This window comes from Macrotis lagotis, chromosome X, assembly GCF_037893015.1.
Source record: "Macrotis lagotis isolate mMagLag1 chromosome X, bilby.v1.9.chrom.fasta, whole genome shotgun sequence".
NCBI lineage: Eukaryota > Metazoa > Chordata > Mammalia > Peramelemorphia > Peramelidae > Macrotis > Macrotis lagotis.
This window is the reverse complement of record NC_133666.1, coordinates 438,278,099-438,295,253: the sequence shown is the minus strand read 5'-3', so window position 1 is coordinate 438,295,253 and position 17,155 is coordinate 438,278,099. Positions and strand designations below refer to the sequence as shown.

The window sequence follows — 17,155 nt, the reverse complement described above, 5'->3', positions numbered from 1 at the left end:
TTTCTTGTATTTAGACTTCTTAAAGTTATTTTCATATACCATTTATATATACATTGATCATTATGAAATAAATTAAATGGTGTCATCAAAATTCCTGTAAGGCAAACCTTTTACTTGCTGCCAAGAGAGTCTTGTGAATAGTTCAGTCGACATGAAAGGTAGATTTAGCCCCTGACTTTGAACTGTGGATTTCGGTTTCCTTTCATGTAAAAGAGTGTACACTAACTTTTAATACTAAACTTGGACCTGAATTGAATTATTTATTTTATGTTTTAAAAAATGCTGAATCCTTTTCAGGTAAATCAGCCTTTGCTGTTTTCTCTTGTAGTACATGATTTTCCTGTGAATGGAAATCCTGGGCAAAATGAGTTGATTTAGTAAACTGCCCATTTTAAAGAGGGTGCTAGTCATTAGTAGGATATATCACATGGCAAGACTACTAAAATAGGAAGGTCTACTTGTGAGGGCAGCCAGAGGAGGACTGTTGATGACAACTGGATGCCAAATGATAATTAATTAAGAGTCTGGAAGTCATGTCACCCCCAAAGAATTTAAGTCAGTTGGTATAAGTTGTTCAGTTAAAATTCTCCTACAGTATGTGGCAGTGAGCAACAGATTTTCCTTTATAAGTTTTTTACATTTTTTGGCAGAATGTATAGGGAGAGAGGATAAATAGAAAAAAAAAGAGTAATTCTTATTTACTGATCTGCTTTGTCCATTCCTTGCTAGCTTCTAACTTTCATAATATTTTGTAACCTTGAGTAGTTTTTGACAAATCTCTTGACCAATACAACACAAAGGCTTCTTTAAAAGAAGCCAGAAGGTTTGAATTCTCTCCTCTCCATATCTTCTGTTGGGCGGCCGGGGGGGGGGGGGGGGGGAGGATTATGGTCATATGAATGTGTGCCTGTATTTTGCCATCAAATAGACTTCAAAAGTGTTACTACTCACTTGAGCATTTTTTTTCTTGATTATTTTGGAAGACTGTCAAAAGCATCCATTAAAGGTCTACCGTGTTCAATTCTCTGCCTTGATTTTGACATTTATTTTAGGGTCTCTCTTGGATTTATTTGACCTCTAAGTTGGCCAATTTTTCCTTGTCATATACTAGTGACCTGAAAGTAAGAAACAACGGTCTTTTATCTTAGAACTATTGAATGTATTGTTCCTGGGGCAACTAGATGGTCTCTGTCCCTAAAATCTATTCATATAAGCTTGGACTGTCTTTCCATAGAAACTTTCAGTTTGATTTTTCCTTTTCCTTCACTTTCTGTCATATTTCTACATGAGAATGTATACGGTAAATCTATGTGTGACACTGAAGTACTTTGTACAGTCCTTAGCACCTTAACTATATTTATATCATTGCCTACTTTAATCAACATGTAATAGTTACCATATCCAGCCCAAACTAACTTATTAATTTTAGGTAGACCTTGGAGTTGAAATATACCCAGAAGTTGTGTAGCTTTATTTATTATCTAGCACAGAAATTCTTTCTATGACATCCCTGATAATTTGAACACTTCAGTAAGAGAAAACTCACTACCCCATATATGCAAACTTACTATAGTTCTTACAAATGCACTTATTTGAAATTCCTTTGTTTCAATTGTAATAAAAATTGCTCCTCTGAAAATTTTATCTTTGGGTTCCAGATATGTTTTATGGATTCACAGAAATATTTGACATTTTTCTGCACATTATGTCCTGATGATTCATTGCTTCTCTGGCTGTATACTCCCAGAGTTCCCTTTAGACATTCCTTCTATGTGAATGAATAAAAGAGGCAAAAATCACATAATCTCAGGCAGAGAGAAACTTCAAAGCCTATCTTATCCAACTCTTATCTAAACAAGAATCCCCTTTATACACAGACCTGACCAGTGGTCATCTAAGCCTTTGTTTGAAGACTTCAAGTAATAGAAAACTCAAATAAATCTACTACCTTCTCAGTCAGCTCATTCCACTCTTGAGGGACTTTGTTAGGAAATCTTGGCTTCAAGCAAGTCTAAAATTCTTTACAGCTTCTGCCCTTGTTTCCCAGGTCTGACTTCTAAAGCTGAGCAGAACATGCTTATTCTCTCCTCTAACCAAGACAAAACTCTTTCATAGAATCTGGGACAGGTATATCCACCAAATCTTCTCACTTCTAGGTTAAACAGCTCTAATTCCTTCAAAAATGATCATTCTGTGGCATGAGCCTTAAGACCTTTTTCATTCTGACCAATTTTCTTCCATACCCCTTCTGCCCATCCCAGAATCCCACAATTTCAATGTTTTTTTTTTCCTTCAAAAAATTAGAGACCCAAATTGAGCTTGGCACTCTGCATGTGGTCTGAAATGAGTAAAGTATATTGCTGTTATTACTTTCCTAATAATTCTGGTTCCCATGTTTCTTTTAAATGGCCATATTATACTCTTGAAATGGTGTACTTACAGATAATTAAAACCTCAACATTTTTATCAGATTAACTATATTCACTCCTCTTGTGCTCATAAAGTTGGTTTTTTGTAATAAGAATAGGGCTTGATTAGTGTGAATTTGTCTTATATTAACATGTGACCCATTGTTTTAACCTATTGAAATCACCTTAAATCTGAATTCTTTATAGAGTATATCAATATCCTTCCTAGCTTTGTGCAATTTTTCTAAAAGTTTCTCTAGGAATTCCATCTAAGACTTTTTTTCAAATACTAGACAAAATTATTAAACAGTTCATGATCAAGCAAAAGTCTTGGGGTATTCTACTTAAGACCAGTTTCCCAGTTGACAGTGAACTATGATTAGGGTCTAGACATCCAACCAATGTTAAATTCACTTTATAGAATAGAGAATCTCAAAGATAGAAGGGACTCCAGAAGCTATATAATCCAAAAAGTAATCTAACTTTGCTTAAAGATTTGAATTGAATGAGAACCCATTAAGGTATACCATTCCACTTTTGCCACCTGGAAAATGTGTGTGTGTGTGTGTGTAATCTTGTCATAGATCATCTTGAGGTCCCTAGATAAAATCTAGGTTGAGGGTAAATGAAGGAGTCTCAAACTTATCGGTGAGTAGTGGGGGGGTGTCTACCCCAAACGTGTGAAGTCTTCCACTGGTGGAATGAATGAAAGAAAACAATCCGTTCCAACAGCCATGAAGCCAGGTGAAGCAAGTGCTGTGGAGCACTTAGAGCTTGGTTAGACATCTAGGTCATCCACTGCATCTAAAGTCATCATCAGTTGTCTTGACTCTGCCTTGCTATACTGGATCATCATGACTTTGGAAAAGAAAATGAAGTGGTTGATTTTTTGCGACTCTACCTCACTTAAATCCAATTTACACACACAATAAAAGACATCACTCAAAACCTTCCTCAAAGTCCTGTGGCAAGAGTCATGGGTGGCCCAGGCCATAGGGTCATTACTCTACTGAAAGCAGCAGTGGAAATCGGTAGTCTCCTGGATGATTGAGCAGCCCTTTTAAAGATCACACTGCATCTCCTGGTATGATGAAGGGGCTAGAAAAGATGCCCTAAAACTTGTCTGCTTACCCAACCCTGGATGGATTACTGCTACTAGAGGGGAATTCCACAGTGCAGTTGAGATACAAAAAAAACTACAGAAATTTCTTCAAAGAAGATTCCACTCAGATGAACAACTATTTTTTTATTAAAGATTTTATTTGAGTTTTACAATTTATCCCCTAATCTTACTTCCCTCCTCCCACCCCAACCCCCCAGAAGGCAATTTGTCAGTGTCTACATTGTTTCCATGGTATGCATTGATCCAAATTGAGTGTGATGAGAGAGAAATCATATCCTTAAGGAAGAAACACAAAGTATAAGAGATAGCAAGATCAGACAATAAGATATCATTTTGTTTTCTAAATTTAAGGTAATAGTCTTTGGTTCACCTCCACAATTGTTTCTCTGGATACAGATGGTATTCTCCATTGTAGAGAGCCCCAAAATGTCCCTGATTGTTGCACTGACAGAATCAGCAAGTCCATCAAGGTTGATCATTACCCCCATGTTGCTGTAAGGGTGTACAGTGTTTTTCTGGTGCTGCTCATCTCACTCAGCATCATGAACAACTCTGAGTTACAAGAGAATTCAGCAGGTATGGTTTCCAAATAGATTTCCTGAGTGAATCAAGGCTGGCAAATGAAGACCAGTTTACTGAAGTTAGGACTGGATAGACTGAAGTCTTCAGTGGTTGAAGTGAAAGGGAACACTGTGAAGCTGGAGTAGTTTTGCAATAAAAACTAATCTAGTCAACATTGTTGAATGCCTACCAAAAGGATTGAATGACAGGCTCACAAACAATGAGATTGCCACTTTCAGGACAATACCATGCCACCATCATCATCAGTGCTTATGCTCCCACCATAATGAACATTGATGAAGTTAAAGAAAAGTTTTATGAAGACCTGGAGAACTTTATTATCAGTTTACCAAAAGAGGCCAAGCTTATTCTGGGTGACTTTAATGCTGAAGTAAGTGCAGATTACTGGACATGACAGGGAGTCCTTGTGAGGAATGAAGTTGGAAACAGCAACAGCAATGGTCACCTTCTACTGAAAACTTGTGCATCTCATGACCTTCTCATCACCAATACTGTCTTCTATTTACCTAAATGCAATAAAATTTCCTGAATGCTCTCTTGTAACAAACATTGGCATCTATTAGACTATGTGATTATAGCAAGAAGAGACAGGATTTGAGAGTGAAAAAGGAAATGTGTGGTGCAGAGTGCTGGACTGATCACATACTTATCCTCTCTAAGCTAAATATTCATATTCAACCAAAGTGGTGACCCCAAGACAAAATGAATACTAGGTGAATTAATGTTAACACATTAGAATGTCTCTTTGAGCAGAAACAGTTTGCTGCTAACTTGGAGGGGAAACTGTGCCAACATACAGTGGAGAGGAAAAGGAGTGGGTAGCTTTCAGAGATCTGGTAAACAATGCTGCATTTGCTCCTCTGGGCCAGGATACTTGTAAACATCAAGACTGGTGGGGAATGATGGAGAAATATAGAAGCTGCTAAATGAAAACTGAGAACTCCACAGGATTTACCATAAGCAGGCTAGTTCATCCATTTCTAAAAAGGCAGTATTTAATCTGATCAAAAGTAAAGTCCAAGCAAAGGTTAGAGAGATGCAGGACTCATGGCTCAGTTAGAAGGCAGATGAAATTCTATTTTATGGAGACCCCAAGCTCACATATTACCCCTAAGGCCAGCAACCACCTGGCCCTGTGGTCCCAGACAGGTCCTCCAATCCCAGCCCTTTGCAAGAAGTAAAAAAAGAAAATAAGCTATATCTGACCATGGTCCACCCTCTCCTCCATCACTCATATACTCCCCCTTCCCCCTGTTCCCCTTCTTTCCTTCTTACTCTAGATGTCTATATCCCATTGAGTATATATGCCATTTCTTCCCTGAGCCACCTCTGATGAGAGCAAAGGTTCCCTCATCCCCCCTTACCTTTCTCCCTTCCATATCATTGCAGTAGCTTATTGTAATAAAAAAAACCTCATTATATGAAATATCTTAGCCTATTCCACCTCTCCTTTCTCTTAATCCCATTGATTTCCCTTTTAGCCACTGACTCCATTTTTACGCTATATTGTATCTTCAGATTCAACTCTCCACTTCCCAGTGCTTCATCAATAAAAGCCCCTTCTAGCTGCTCTATTAAATGAGAAGTTTCTTGTGAGTATTGTCAGTATCATTTTTCTATGCAGGAATACATCATCATTAAGTCCCTCATATTTTACCCTTCTCCTCCACTCTCTATGCTTCACCTGAGTCCTGTATTTGAAGATTAAACTTTCTATTCAGCTCTGGCCATTTTAACAGGAACATTTGAAATTTCCCTGGTTCATTGAAAGTCCATCTTTTTCCCTGGAAGAGGATACTCAGTTTTGCTTGGTAGTTGATTCTCAGTTGCATTCCAAGCTCTTTTGCCTTCTGGAATATTATATTCCAAGCCCTGCGGGCCTTTAATGTAATTGCTGCTAAATCCTGTGTGATCCTGACTGCAGCTCCAAGACATTTGAATTGTGTTATTCTGGCTGCTTGTAGTATTTTCTCTTTGACTTGGGAGTTCTGGAACTTGGCTATAATATTCCTGGGGGTTGTTTTTTTGGATCTCTTTCTGGGGGAGATCAGTGGATTCTCTCAATTTCTATTTTGCCCTCTGCTTCTAAGATATCTGGGCAGTTTTCCTGTAGGAATTCTTTAAAAATGATGTCAAGGCTCTTTTCCTGGTCCCAATAATTTTTAAATTATCTTTCCTGAATCTGTTTTCCAGATCAGTTGTTTTTTCAATGAGATGTTTCACATTTTCTTCTAATTTTTCATTCTTTTGGTTTTGAAGTATTGTGTCTTGACTTCTTGTAAAGTCAGTGGCTTCCTTTAGTTCCATTCTACTTCTGAAGGATTTGTTTTCCTCAGAGAGCTTTCTTATTGCTTTTTTCATCTTGCCAATTCTGCTTTTTAAAGCATTCTTCTCCTCAATAACTTTTTGAACTGTTTTATCCATTTGAACTGTGCTGGTTGACTAAGCTACTGACTTCCTTTTTTTCATGTTTTTCCTGCATCTTATTTCTTTTCCCAAATTTTGTTCTATCTCCCTGACTTGATTTTCATTGATCTCTGTCATAGCCTGAGCCCAATTTCCATTTTTCTTTCAGCCTTTAGATGCAGGAACTTGTACTTCCTCATCTTCAAACTAAATATTTTGGTCCTTCTTGGGATCATAGACAATGTATTTCTCAGTGGTGTTCCTCTTTTTACTCATTTCCCCAGCCTGTGCCTGGTCTTGGGGTACTTCCTGAGCTTTTGAGTATTATTGGGACCCCCCCCCCCCAAGGTCTCAGTGTGTATGAAGTTCTGTCTTCCCTCCTGGTCTGTGAATGACCACAAACATACCCCTCTGCCACAGGGCTGAGGTGGGGGGGGCTGCTGTTCTATGGGGGGCCTAGACTGTGATCAGGATCTGAATGTGGTCAGAGCCCCAGAGTCCTGTTCCAGGGACAGAGGACAAATCTCAGAACTCTCTCCACTCCCCTCCCTTTGGGAAGCTGAGTACTCAAGGCTCAGTTGCCTGGGGGCTCCTGCTTACCAGCTCTGCCTGCTTTCTGTGTCCTGGATCTGGACTGCCATGACCAAGCTGCTTGCCCCCTTCCTTCCCCCCCATCTTCCAAGTTGTGCCCAGTGCTCCCTGGGGTGTAGATCAGGAAACTGCCCGTGCCTGGGGCTGCCTCCAGGAAGCTGAAGTTTCTTCACTCTGGTGGGCCACCCCTCTAACCCTGTAAAGCAGAGCCTTTCCACTATTTTTCAGGTTATCTTGGGCTGGAGAATTGCCTCATTGTATCCCTCTGTGGGTTCTGTCTCTCGAAAATTTATTTAGTTAGAGTTCTTATTGTATAAGTTTTGAGAGAGAGTACCTAAGAGAGGCTCTTCTCCTGTTGCCATCTTGGCTCCGCCCCCAGTTTAGGCTGTTTTTACCTATTCTTAATGAAGTCAAGATGGCTCTCTGTAGTCACTTCTTTCCTTCTTGAGAGGTTTAGTAATTCCTTTAAAAACAAATTATCAAATTTTATAGGAATTAAAAGTCAAGTTCTCAAGAATGTAGTTTGCAGACAATATTCTCTTTTTAAAAAAATATCAGTACAATTCGATTTACCTCTTCCATTTTGCCAGCATCACTATTAAAGGTGTCATCATATTCCCAGTCACCCAGGCTGACAGTCTCAGACTTTTTTATCACCCCTATCCCCCCCACAGTAAAAAAAGTCTGTTGGGAAGTCTTGATTTCTCCTTTCATACTATCTTTTTTCCTGTCAACATCTTTTTAGCTTCATAATAGATATTTTCTTCTTTCTTTCCTCTGGCCCTGCCACTACCATTCTGGTGTAGGTTTTCATCTCCTTATCCTTATACTAATGCAATAACCTTCTGATTGGTCTCTCTGCCTCATATCTCTCTTCAATCAATCTACCTAAAGCAGAAATCTGACCAGATCATCACCCTGTTCAATATAATGTAGAACTCCCTTTAATGTCCAGGATCAAATATAAAATCTCCTGGCTTTTAAAGTCCATACTAACCTGAACCTTTCCTATTTTTACTTTTTCTTATTTTTTATCCTCATATTCTCTGTGATCCAGTGACACTGGACCCCCCTCCCTGTTATAATTACAATAGTCTACTGCTTGGTTTCACTGCCTCTAAGTCTCTCCTCTAGTCTTTTGTTCTACTCAGCTGTCATATTGATCTTTCTAAAGCACAGGTCTAACCATGACCCCCCCCCCCCCCGAAATTAACTGACTCTAATGTGACCCTGTCACTTTTAGGATCAAACATACAATCCTCCAATTGACTTTCAAATCCCTTCATTACTTGGCTTTCTACTGTCCAGTTTTCTTACACCTAAATATACTGCCACATACTCTGTGTTTCATCGACACTGGCTTCCTGGCTGTTCCTCAATCTCTGTTGTTAGAACAAGACGCTCTAACATGTTTCTAAAACAAGACACTTCATCTCCTAATTCCTAGCATTTCCATAGTCTGCTCTCTTATACCCCAATTCTCTTTACCTCCACATCCTGATGCCCTCCTTGGCTTCCTACAAATCTCAGTTGAGACCCACCTTATATAAAAATCTTTCCATTTCCCACCTTAATTCTAGTGCCTTTCCTCTGTTGATTAAATCCATTTTATCCTATATAAGTTTTATTTGTACATAGTTGATTTATTGGCATCTCCCTCATTAGGAATTCCTTGAAATCAGATACTGGGGATTTTTGTGTTTTGTTTTCTTGTCTTTCTTTGTATCTCTAATACTTATCAGCACTGCCTGGTGTGTAATAGAACATAAAAATAGGAAAGGGTCGGGTTAGGGATGGGATTTTATATTTGATCCTGGACTTTAAAGGGAGTCCTACATTAATGTTGAGTAGGGTGATGATTTGTTCAGATTTCTTACCACCTCTCCTCATGATCTTGCAAAGATCCTTTGATAATCATATTCTTTCATCTGGGATGCAGGTCACCCTGGCCTGATTATTTGATTTTTTTTAATTTATTTTCTTTTTTTCTGAACTAAAAGCAAATAAAATGAGTAACCCTTTGGCAGAAGAGAAAACAGAGAAAGCACCTGGAACTCTAAATCTTTACCATGTACAGTGTGCTCTTCCCTTTCAGCTAGGTGGTGTAGTGGATAAAGGAACAGCCCTGGAGTCAAGAGTACCTGGCTTCAAATCCGGTCTCAGACACTTAATAAATACCTAGCTGTGTGGCCTTGGGCAAGCCACTTAACCCCGTTTGCCTTACAAAAAAAAAACCCCTAAAAAAAAGTATATAACAAAACAGAATTTTCAAAGCTGTCCTCTTTTTTGTTCATTGTTTAAAATGTTTCCATGACTCTTCATCCTTTCTTTTAACCTGTTCTTAACCCTCTCCCCCTCTTCATCAGCTGAAGAAAAGGAAAAAAAACCCTCATAACAAATATTCATAGCTAAGCAAAACAAATTCTCAAGTTGGCCTTATCCAGAACTCCATGTATTGTTCTGCATCTTGAGTCCATCACTTCTTGTTTAGGAGGTGGGTAGTATAATTCATTATTGATCTTCTGGGATTGTGGTTTGTCCTGACATTGTTCAGGTTATCATAGTTTTGTGTCTTTAAAATATTGCTTTTGTTTAAACCAGTCTCCTTGGTCTTCTTGTTGATTGTATCAGTTCATGCAAGTTTCCATTTCTCATAGCACAATTATAGATCATTTTGTTCAGAAATCATATTTTGCTTGGCTGTTCCTCTTTTCTGAGGTATTTCCTTAGTTTCCAGTAGTTTGTCACTACAAAAAATGACCTAACAAATATTTTTATATTATGTAGGTCCTTTTATTCTCTGATCTCTTTTGAACTTTGTGACTGGTTTATAAAATTTGAAGATTAAATAGGTGCTCTTACTGTCTTGGTATTAATTTTGAGTCTCAGCTTCTTAGTAACCATTTTCATTCTATCCTTTACAATCCAAAGGTTATTGACTGTTAAGATATAACAGTGCATAGTGCTAGAGTGAAAGAAATTTGTAAATTTTCTTCACAGATCCTGCACAGATCCATTTTTAAAATGGGTACCTCACCTAGCGTAAGCCAAGAGGTAGCATTTGAACATCAGGTTCTTCAGAAACTCTTTCCCCTCCCTCTTGGATTTTCATAGCCTCTCAGAGTTGGAGTTACAATCTAAGAGGTCTACCCATCCCATGACATATCCTTAATATGATTCCCCCCCACATCACAGAACAGATGATATGCTGATGAACCCCAATCCTCAAAGGGAGTGTGTGGGATAATATTCAATTATCTAATTGCCCAAACTCAGCTGCATTAGGTCAAGATCTCTAGGTCATTCTTGACTGGCTAAGGACTAGTTTCTTCTAATCTTGGGTTCCTCATTTTTGGAATGGGATTAGAACTCCCCCAGTTTTGTGATTGTCTGGGTATCATTCCCCCTTTGTAATGGATTTCAAAGGGACTCCCCTCCACCCTGTGAAGACCAACACCCTACATTCCTCACATTGACAAACAAAAGAATAAATTAAATAATTATTCAGGCAGTCCACAAACTTTTTTTTAGTATCTGTTATGTTCTAGTCATCATAAGCAATAGGGTCACAAAGAAAGATCAAAAATTGACCCTGGTCCAAAGAGCTTAACAGTGATACCTCTCCTTTGTCTGTTATCCTCGGCTCATCCATCTGTTGGATAGGGTCATCCTATCCTTTCTTTTATTGTTCTTTTCCTAAATGTAGCCTAAAAAAAAAAATCAGTGCTTTCATTGTCTTAGCAGCTTAGTTCATTGGGGTTTTATAATGGTAGCTCTCTTCTTCTGACCTCTGACCTTCTTCCCTGTCTTCTTTTTCCTTGGGTGATTTGTGGTACCTCACTGACACTCTTTCATCTTTTTCTGGCACTGTTAGTCTTCATACAGATGTTCCCAGCCATTAGTGCTGTTGACCTGTCCTATTACTTATCTTCCCTCCCTTTTCTAACCTGTTCCTTCCTTTGGACTAATCCTTTCAGAGCTATATTCCAGGCATGAGACCCCTTCCCTACATTATCATTACAATTCCTTTCACTCCTTAGACATAATTGGTGTGTAGAAATTTGAAGCCTTCAGTTTTATTGCTTGTTCCTTTCTTGGTCCTGGTCTCTTATGACATTTTAGGTATTCTCAAATGCTATATTTTTTTTTCTCTGCAAATCATGGCTTTTAAGTCTTTTCACCAACCTAGTTTCCCTCCAGTTTGGTAGTAATCTTTTTAAAATGTAGTATGTTAAACTTAATAGAATACTTTAGATCTGGTCTAACCAATGCAGAGTACAATGGGACTATTCCTCCCTCCCCCCCCCTTTATGTACTATCTTTGATCTAAGATTGCATTATTATAGTAGTCCTATTTCACTGTTGACTCAGATTGTGTATGTCCTAAATCCTTTTCATCTGTCTCACTTTTAGTCCCAAGGAATGGTGATGTTGATGAGGATTATTTCTTTATTCTTTTCCCACAGAATTATTCTGACTAAATTTATCCTCTACTCAATTATTTTTCATCAGCCAATTTATAAACTTAACTTAAATTTTTCTTTAGTTAGAGGTGAGGAAGGAAAGGCTGATTTTCAAGACCTTGTCTTGGACTTTGCTTTTGATAGATTCATCCTTGTTATTTTTAAGTAGACAGAAAATGATCAGAGGTACAATCTGTTTAATTTCTTTAATACTTTTTAGGTAAATGATCAAAGTAGTTTTTAATTCAGTTTTTTCATTCCAGGATATTACTACAAATAGATTGTACCCTCTCTGTGGCCTTTCTTTGGGGTGTTCTCTACATGACTTCTTTGCCTGTCCTTATTCATTACACAATAATTTAATTTCAATTATCATAAAATATTTCTCTGACATCTAGTACTACTAGATTTATGCCACATGTTCATCTAAAAAGTGTCTTGAGTATAATTTGCAATCTTGACAGAAATGTTTTCAGTTTGAAAGAGATTTAAAGATAATGTTTATTCTAAGCACAGACTGCTTGTACCAGACTTTGTCATTATACACATAACAAAGCTAAGTCAGCCTGGTAGGTTACCTTTTAAGTTTAAAAAAAAACAAAAAAGAATAACATAAGGACCTTGGTTGGTCAATTTGCCTTCACATTTTCACAGTTCAATCTTTTTGTCTTTTAAAAAGAAATTAAATTTCTTTTAAATTATAATACAGGATTGGATTATGAATCTTAAACTAGGACAATACAGAATTCTCTGTCTTTCCACTTCACTTTGTGTTTTAGAACATAGCCAAAGTAGTAGACTATGTTTTTGTTGCCTTTCTCTTTCTTTTTTTGGTGACTTGTGATTTTCTATTACTATTACATCCATTCTCATAAATATTTATTTTTTCTGGCACATTTGAGACAGGTGATCATAAAAAATATTAGTTTATCTATTATATAATACACCTACTTTGATATGACAAAAACCTGACCTAGAATGATTATAAAAATGGACAGGGCTGGTTTTAATTTGCATTAATAAATGATTACTGGAGGTATACTGATTACTCCATGACAGACTGAATAGAAGCCTCAGAATGAGGAATACTGGGGTTCAGGACTTGCCTCTGGCACATTCTAGATATGTGACCCTGGGCAAAACATTTACTCTCAGTACCCCCAGCAGTTTCTAAAGACTTAAGTTGCATAATAGATATAGATATGAATTGATAGAAGGAATTTCTTTATCAGAAGTTCTTTCTACCAATGAATTCACGAGGGGGGGGCAGTTTAAAGGATGAAGGTGGAGAGGAAGAATGAGAATGAATATGAATCATTTAGCTATGCCTACTCTGTTAAAAGAACCACAGAGAGATACAATGATGAATAAATAAGAATCCTTCCCTTCAAGAATCGTGCAATCTTTGGGTATCTATATTCTTAAACCAGAAATGTGGTTTAATTTTAGTCAGTTTTAAAACTAGTGGGAAAATTGATGTACTAAAAACTAGCCCAAACAAATTAAGTATTTACTTAATATATAAAGATTCAAATTTGTCAAATAGGGCATCTGTGAAAAAGTTAAGCGATATCATTAATTCTCTATAGTTGAATAGTAACTTAATGTCTACAATTTCTACTCAGGCTGGGCATGTCAAGAGAAGAATCAATGAAGCTCACTGCAGTTGAGAACAGTGATGGTGATGAAAACACTCCTGTGTGTGGGTCTTCATGTTTGCCTGGCCCCTCTACACCATCATCCTTTGAAGAGCAGCTGCCAAAAAGCACAAAAACTCCAGCTTCTCCAGAAACTGATTTCTGTTCTTCCATGGAACAGGTTCCAATTAAAAACATTATGGCAGAACCTGAATCAGAGGATATCTTGATCCCTGAAGAATCTGTGATTCAGGAGGAAGTTGCAGAGGAAGTAGAAACCACTATCTGTGAATGCCAGGAGGAAGAGCATAAGGCAGAAGCAGAGTTTTCTGAGGAATCTGGGAGCCCCCAAAATTCCAGTGAAGTAGCAGAGATAGTGCCCACAGAAGAAAATGTGGAAACCTGTGTCATGATGAACGATGTCTTAGACACACTGCCTCATGTTGACATAAAGGTGGAGGAGAAATTGGAATCCCCTCAGGAAGAAATGGCTGTTGTTGTTGATCAGCTCTGTGACTGTGAATCTCCGGTGCCCTCTACCTCCTCTGTGAATTCTGCAGGTGATTCAGTAGACAAGGAGCCAGAGGCTACAAAAGAGTCCAGCATCCCAGAAACCCCAAGTGGTCTTCCTGGAGCAGAAGGATTGTTTCCAGCCGAGGGCATTGCTGTGGAGATGGAGCTACAGAGTGATCCTGATGAGCAGCTTTCTGAACATCCTTGTGCCTCTGAAACATCCTTCTCTTCAGAGAGCCCAGAGGGACCCTCCGCTAGTCTGGCATCCCCTGGCGGGGAGACTCAGTCCACTTCAGAAGAGCCCTGTACTCCAGCATCCCTCGAAACAACCTTCTGTTCCGAGGTGTCCAGCACTGAAAACACTGATACAGATAGTCATCGGAAACCTGCTGATGAAAGTCTTCATGCATCTTTGATGTCAGAAATATCTCCAATGTCCACTTCTCCTGGAACATCAGAAACATCCCTCACATCCAATTTACCTTTGACATCAGAAGCCTCTCCAGTATCTAACTTGCCTTTAACATCAGAAACATCACCCATGTCTGATTTGCCTTTGACATCCGAAACCTCTTCAGTGTCTTCAGTACTTCTGACATCAGAAACATCCCTTGTAACCAGTTTACCCGCCACTTCAGAAGCATCTCCAATTTCCAGTTCTTCCATGAGTGAGAGGATCATCCATCAGCCAAGAAAGTCACCTTCCATGTCTGAAGAGCCTCTCTCCCCTCTCAAAGATGAAAATTCCACCCTTTCTCAACCTCCAGGAGAGAGTGTGATGACACATCAGGTGATGCATCCAAGTACACCTGAAACTATCACACTGGATCCACCACCTCTTGCTCCTGATGTTTCTGCAGCTGAGGATGCCCATGCTAAAAACCTGAATCAGCAGCCATGTCAGTCCCCTCCAGAAACAGAGCAGTCTGGTGTTGCATCTGTCCCAGAACTCTCTCCTCCAGAAATGATGAAAGTAAAAAGTCATAATATCCAACAAAGAACTGAAAAGAAAGGTACAGCCTCACCATCCGAGGGATCTGTTTCACCTGACGGCACTGTGGGTAAGAACAGTGAGCTTCCTCCAGCTAAGTCCCATGACAAACAGTATACCTCATTAGATAAGGCTTCATTTTCTGAAGGATCTCGAAGTAAAACACACAAGCAGGGGAGCACACAGACTCGATTGGAGAGTGCACACTCCTCTAAGTCCTCAGAACCTGCCAAGTCACCTGAAGGGATAAGAAATGAAACTAGGGAACCAGAGATCTCAAAGAGGAAAACAGTAGAACAGCACAGCTTTGGAATCTGTAAGGAGAAGAGAGCTAGAATAGAAGATGATCAGACCACCCGTAGTACTTCAGCCAACAGCCCGATTGAAAAAGAGCAGCCTCCACGAGAGGAACCCAGGGTACCACCTCTCAAGGTACAGTATTGGAACACTTAGCAGCATTTAAAGGGCCATCAAAAAGTGGGGCATTGTTCCAGTCTTTTCATCCATTCAGGCAACTCTTTACAAATCTGAAGAGTTTATTCACTTCATAGATGATCTGGAGCAGCTTATTAATTCCTTAACACCATCCTGTAATCACGGATGAGACTGTTTTCAGTAGGGGTGACACAGGAAGCAATATGGGCCAAGGGAGGACAGTTAGATAGCAGGAGAAACCAAGGCAGGAAAGTAAGGAAGAAGAGAGAGAGAAGAACCACACACTGCCATTGTGTGTCTGAATGCCTGTACTGGGTGAGGATGGGATAGAATGAAGGCCAGCTACAAAATGGAGTTGGTTTGATGTGGGGATCAAGAACACTAATTTCTTTCCTCTAGTTAAAAATCAGGTTACCTAATTTTATATCCTGGATTGTGGATAATTATTTTCTTATAGCTAATTGATTTTAACTGATTGGAAAATTTATTGCTCTATTTATTAAACCTACTTTGTTAATAAATCATATAGCTCAGATTGTTTCCTCAGTTATTAATACCATAGTGAGTAGATGGCAGCCATTAATTATATTTCACACTCAAAAATTATTTTCCTTTTATCATATATACTTTCTCTCTTCTTTACAGACTCAGTTTAAACTTGTCCAGAAATCTTTTTTCATATTTTCTGTCCTTCAGTGGGATTTCATTCAGGGAAGCACAAGACATAAATAAGTTGTATTATTGTAGATTCATAACTACCGAGTTTTGTGATTTGGGGAAGCTCTCTACTGTCTTGCTTTTTCTTTTTTTAAGCTAGGTAGAGAGGACTTTGAGTCAGAAAGGTCTAAACTCAAGTAAACCTTAATATTACTTAATAGTTGTGTGACCCTGGGCTAATCACTTCTGTTTGCCTTAATTTCCTCATCTGCAAAATGGGGGGTAGTGAGGATAAAATTCAGTAAAATTTGTAAAGAGCTTTGCAAACCTATATATAAACATTTATATATAGGAGGTCAACTTTAATAAATGGATAAAATTGTAAAGAACTTTGAATAGACTGAGTGATGAGAGTTAATATAAATATATTAAAAACTATCCCCAGGTTTTCATTTTCCTGTCACATACCAACTTTAAGACATCACATTCATGTGGATTTCAGCACTTAAATAGTAAAACTTCAATAAAAATGATTCTTGGATAACCAAACCAAGAGAAACATTACTTGAATAAAATAAGCATCCAAGAGGCATCATGTTAATAGAAATCATGGAGAAAAGTGAAAATACCAGTGGGTTTGGGGAAATAGGAAACCAACACTGAGAATAGACTTCATTAATTTAAAGTATCTGTTGAAGGAGAACTAACTTATTCAGCATTTCCTTAGAGAAGAGAACTAGGATACATGGGTAGACAGGCCCAGAAAGTAGTTTCTAATTTCAGTAATTAATCATAGCTAGGCTGCCTTGTTCATTAGTGAACTTCCCCCCTTTGGAACCCAATTCAAAGATTGGATGATCATTCGCTCAAAAAATATTTATTAAGTTTCTTTTACAAACAGCATTCTTCCAGAGTGAAAGACCATTGGCCAGAGATGTTATTAAGAAGATTCTTATAAGTAAAAGTTGAATTAGATTTCTATGATCCCTTTCAGCTTTCTGATTCTATGTACATAAATTTTTAAAAAGGATAATTTTAATTTAATCAAGATTCTGTAGGCTATATTTTGCTCTTATCCAGTGCTTTTCAAGTATAACCATTTTTGAAAGATTTTATTTATTTTGAGTTTTACAATTTTTTTTCCCTAATCTTACTTCCTTCCCCCACTCCCCCCACTCCCACCTCCCACAGAAGGTAATCTGTTAGTCTTTACATTGTTTTCATGGTATACATTGATCTAAGTTGAATGTGATGAGAGGAAAATCATATCCTTAAGGGGAAAAAAAATAAAATATAAGAGATAGCAAAATTACATAATAAGTTTTTTTTAATTAAAGGTAATAGTTTTT

General features: G+C 38.1%; 1 protein-coding gene across 2 annotated transcripts in view; it reads left to right on the top strand.

Annotated features, from left to right (window-relative positions):
• The window catches only part of ASXL3 (ASXL transcriptional regulator 3), a 261,137-nt gene that overhangs the window by 231,705 nt on the left and 12,277 nt on the right, over window positions 1-17,155 (top strand). For both annotated transcript variants that reach the window (XM_074206270.1, XM_074206271.1), the window contains exon 11: window positions 13,199-15,146. In XM_074206270.1, coding sequence (XP_074062371.1) covers window positions 13,199-15,146 — 1,948 coding nt within the window. The remainder of the gene's footprint in view (window positions 1-13,198; window positions 15,147-17,155) is intronic.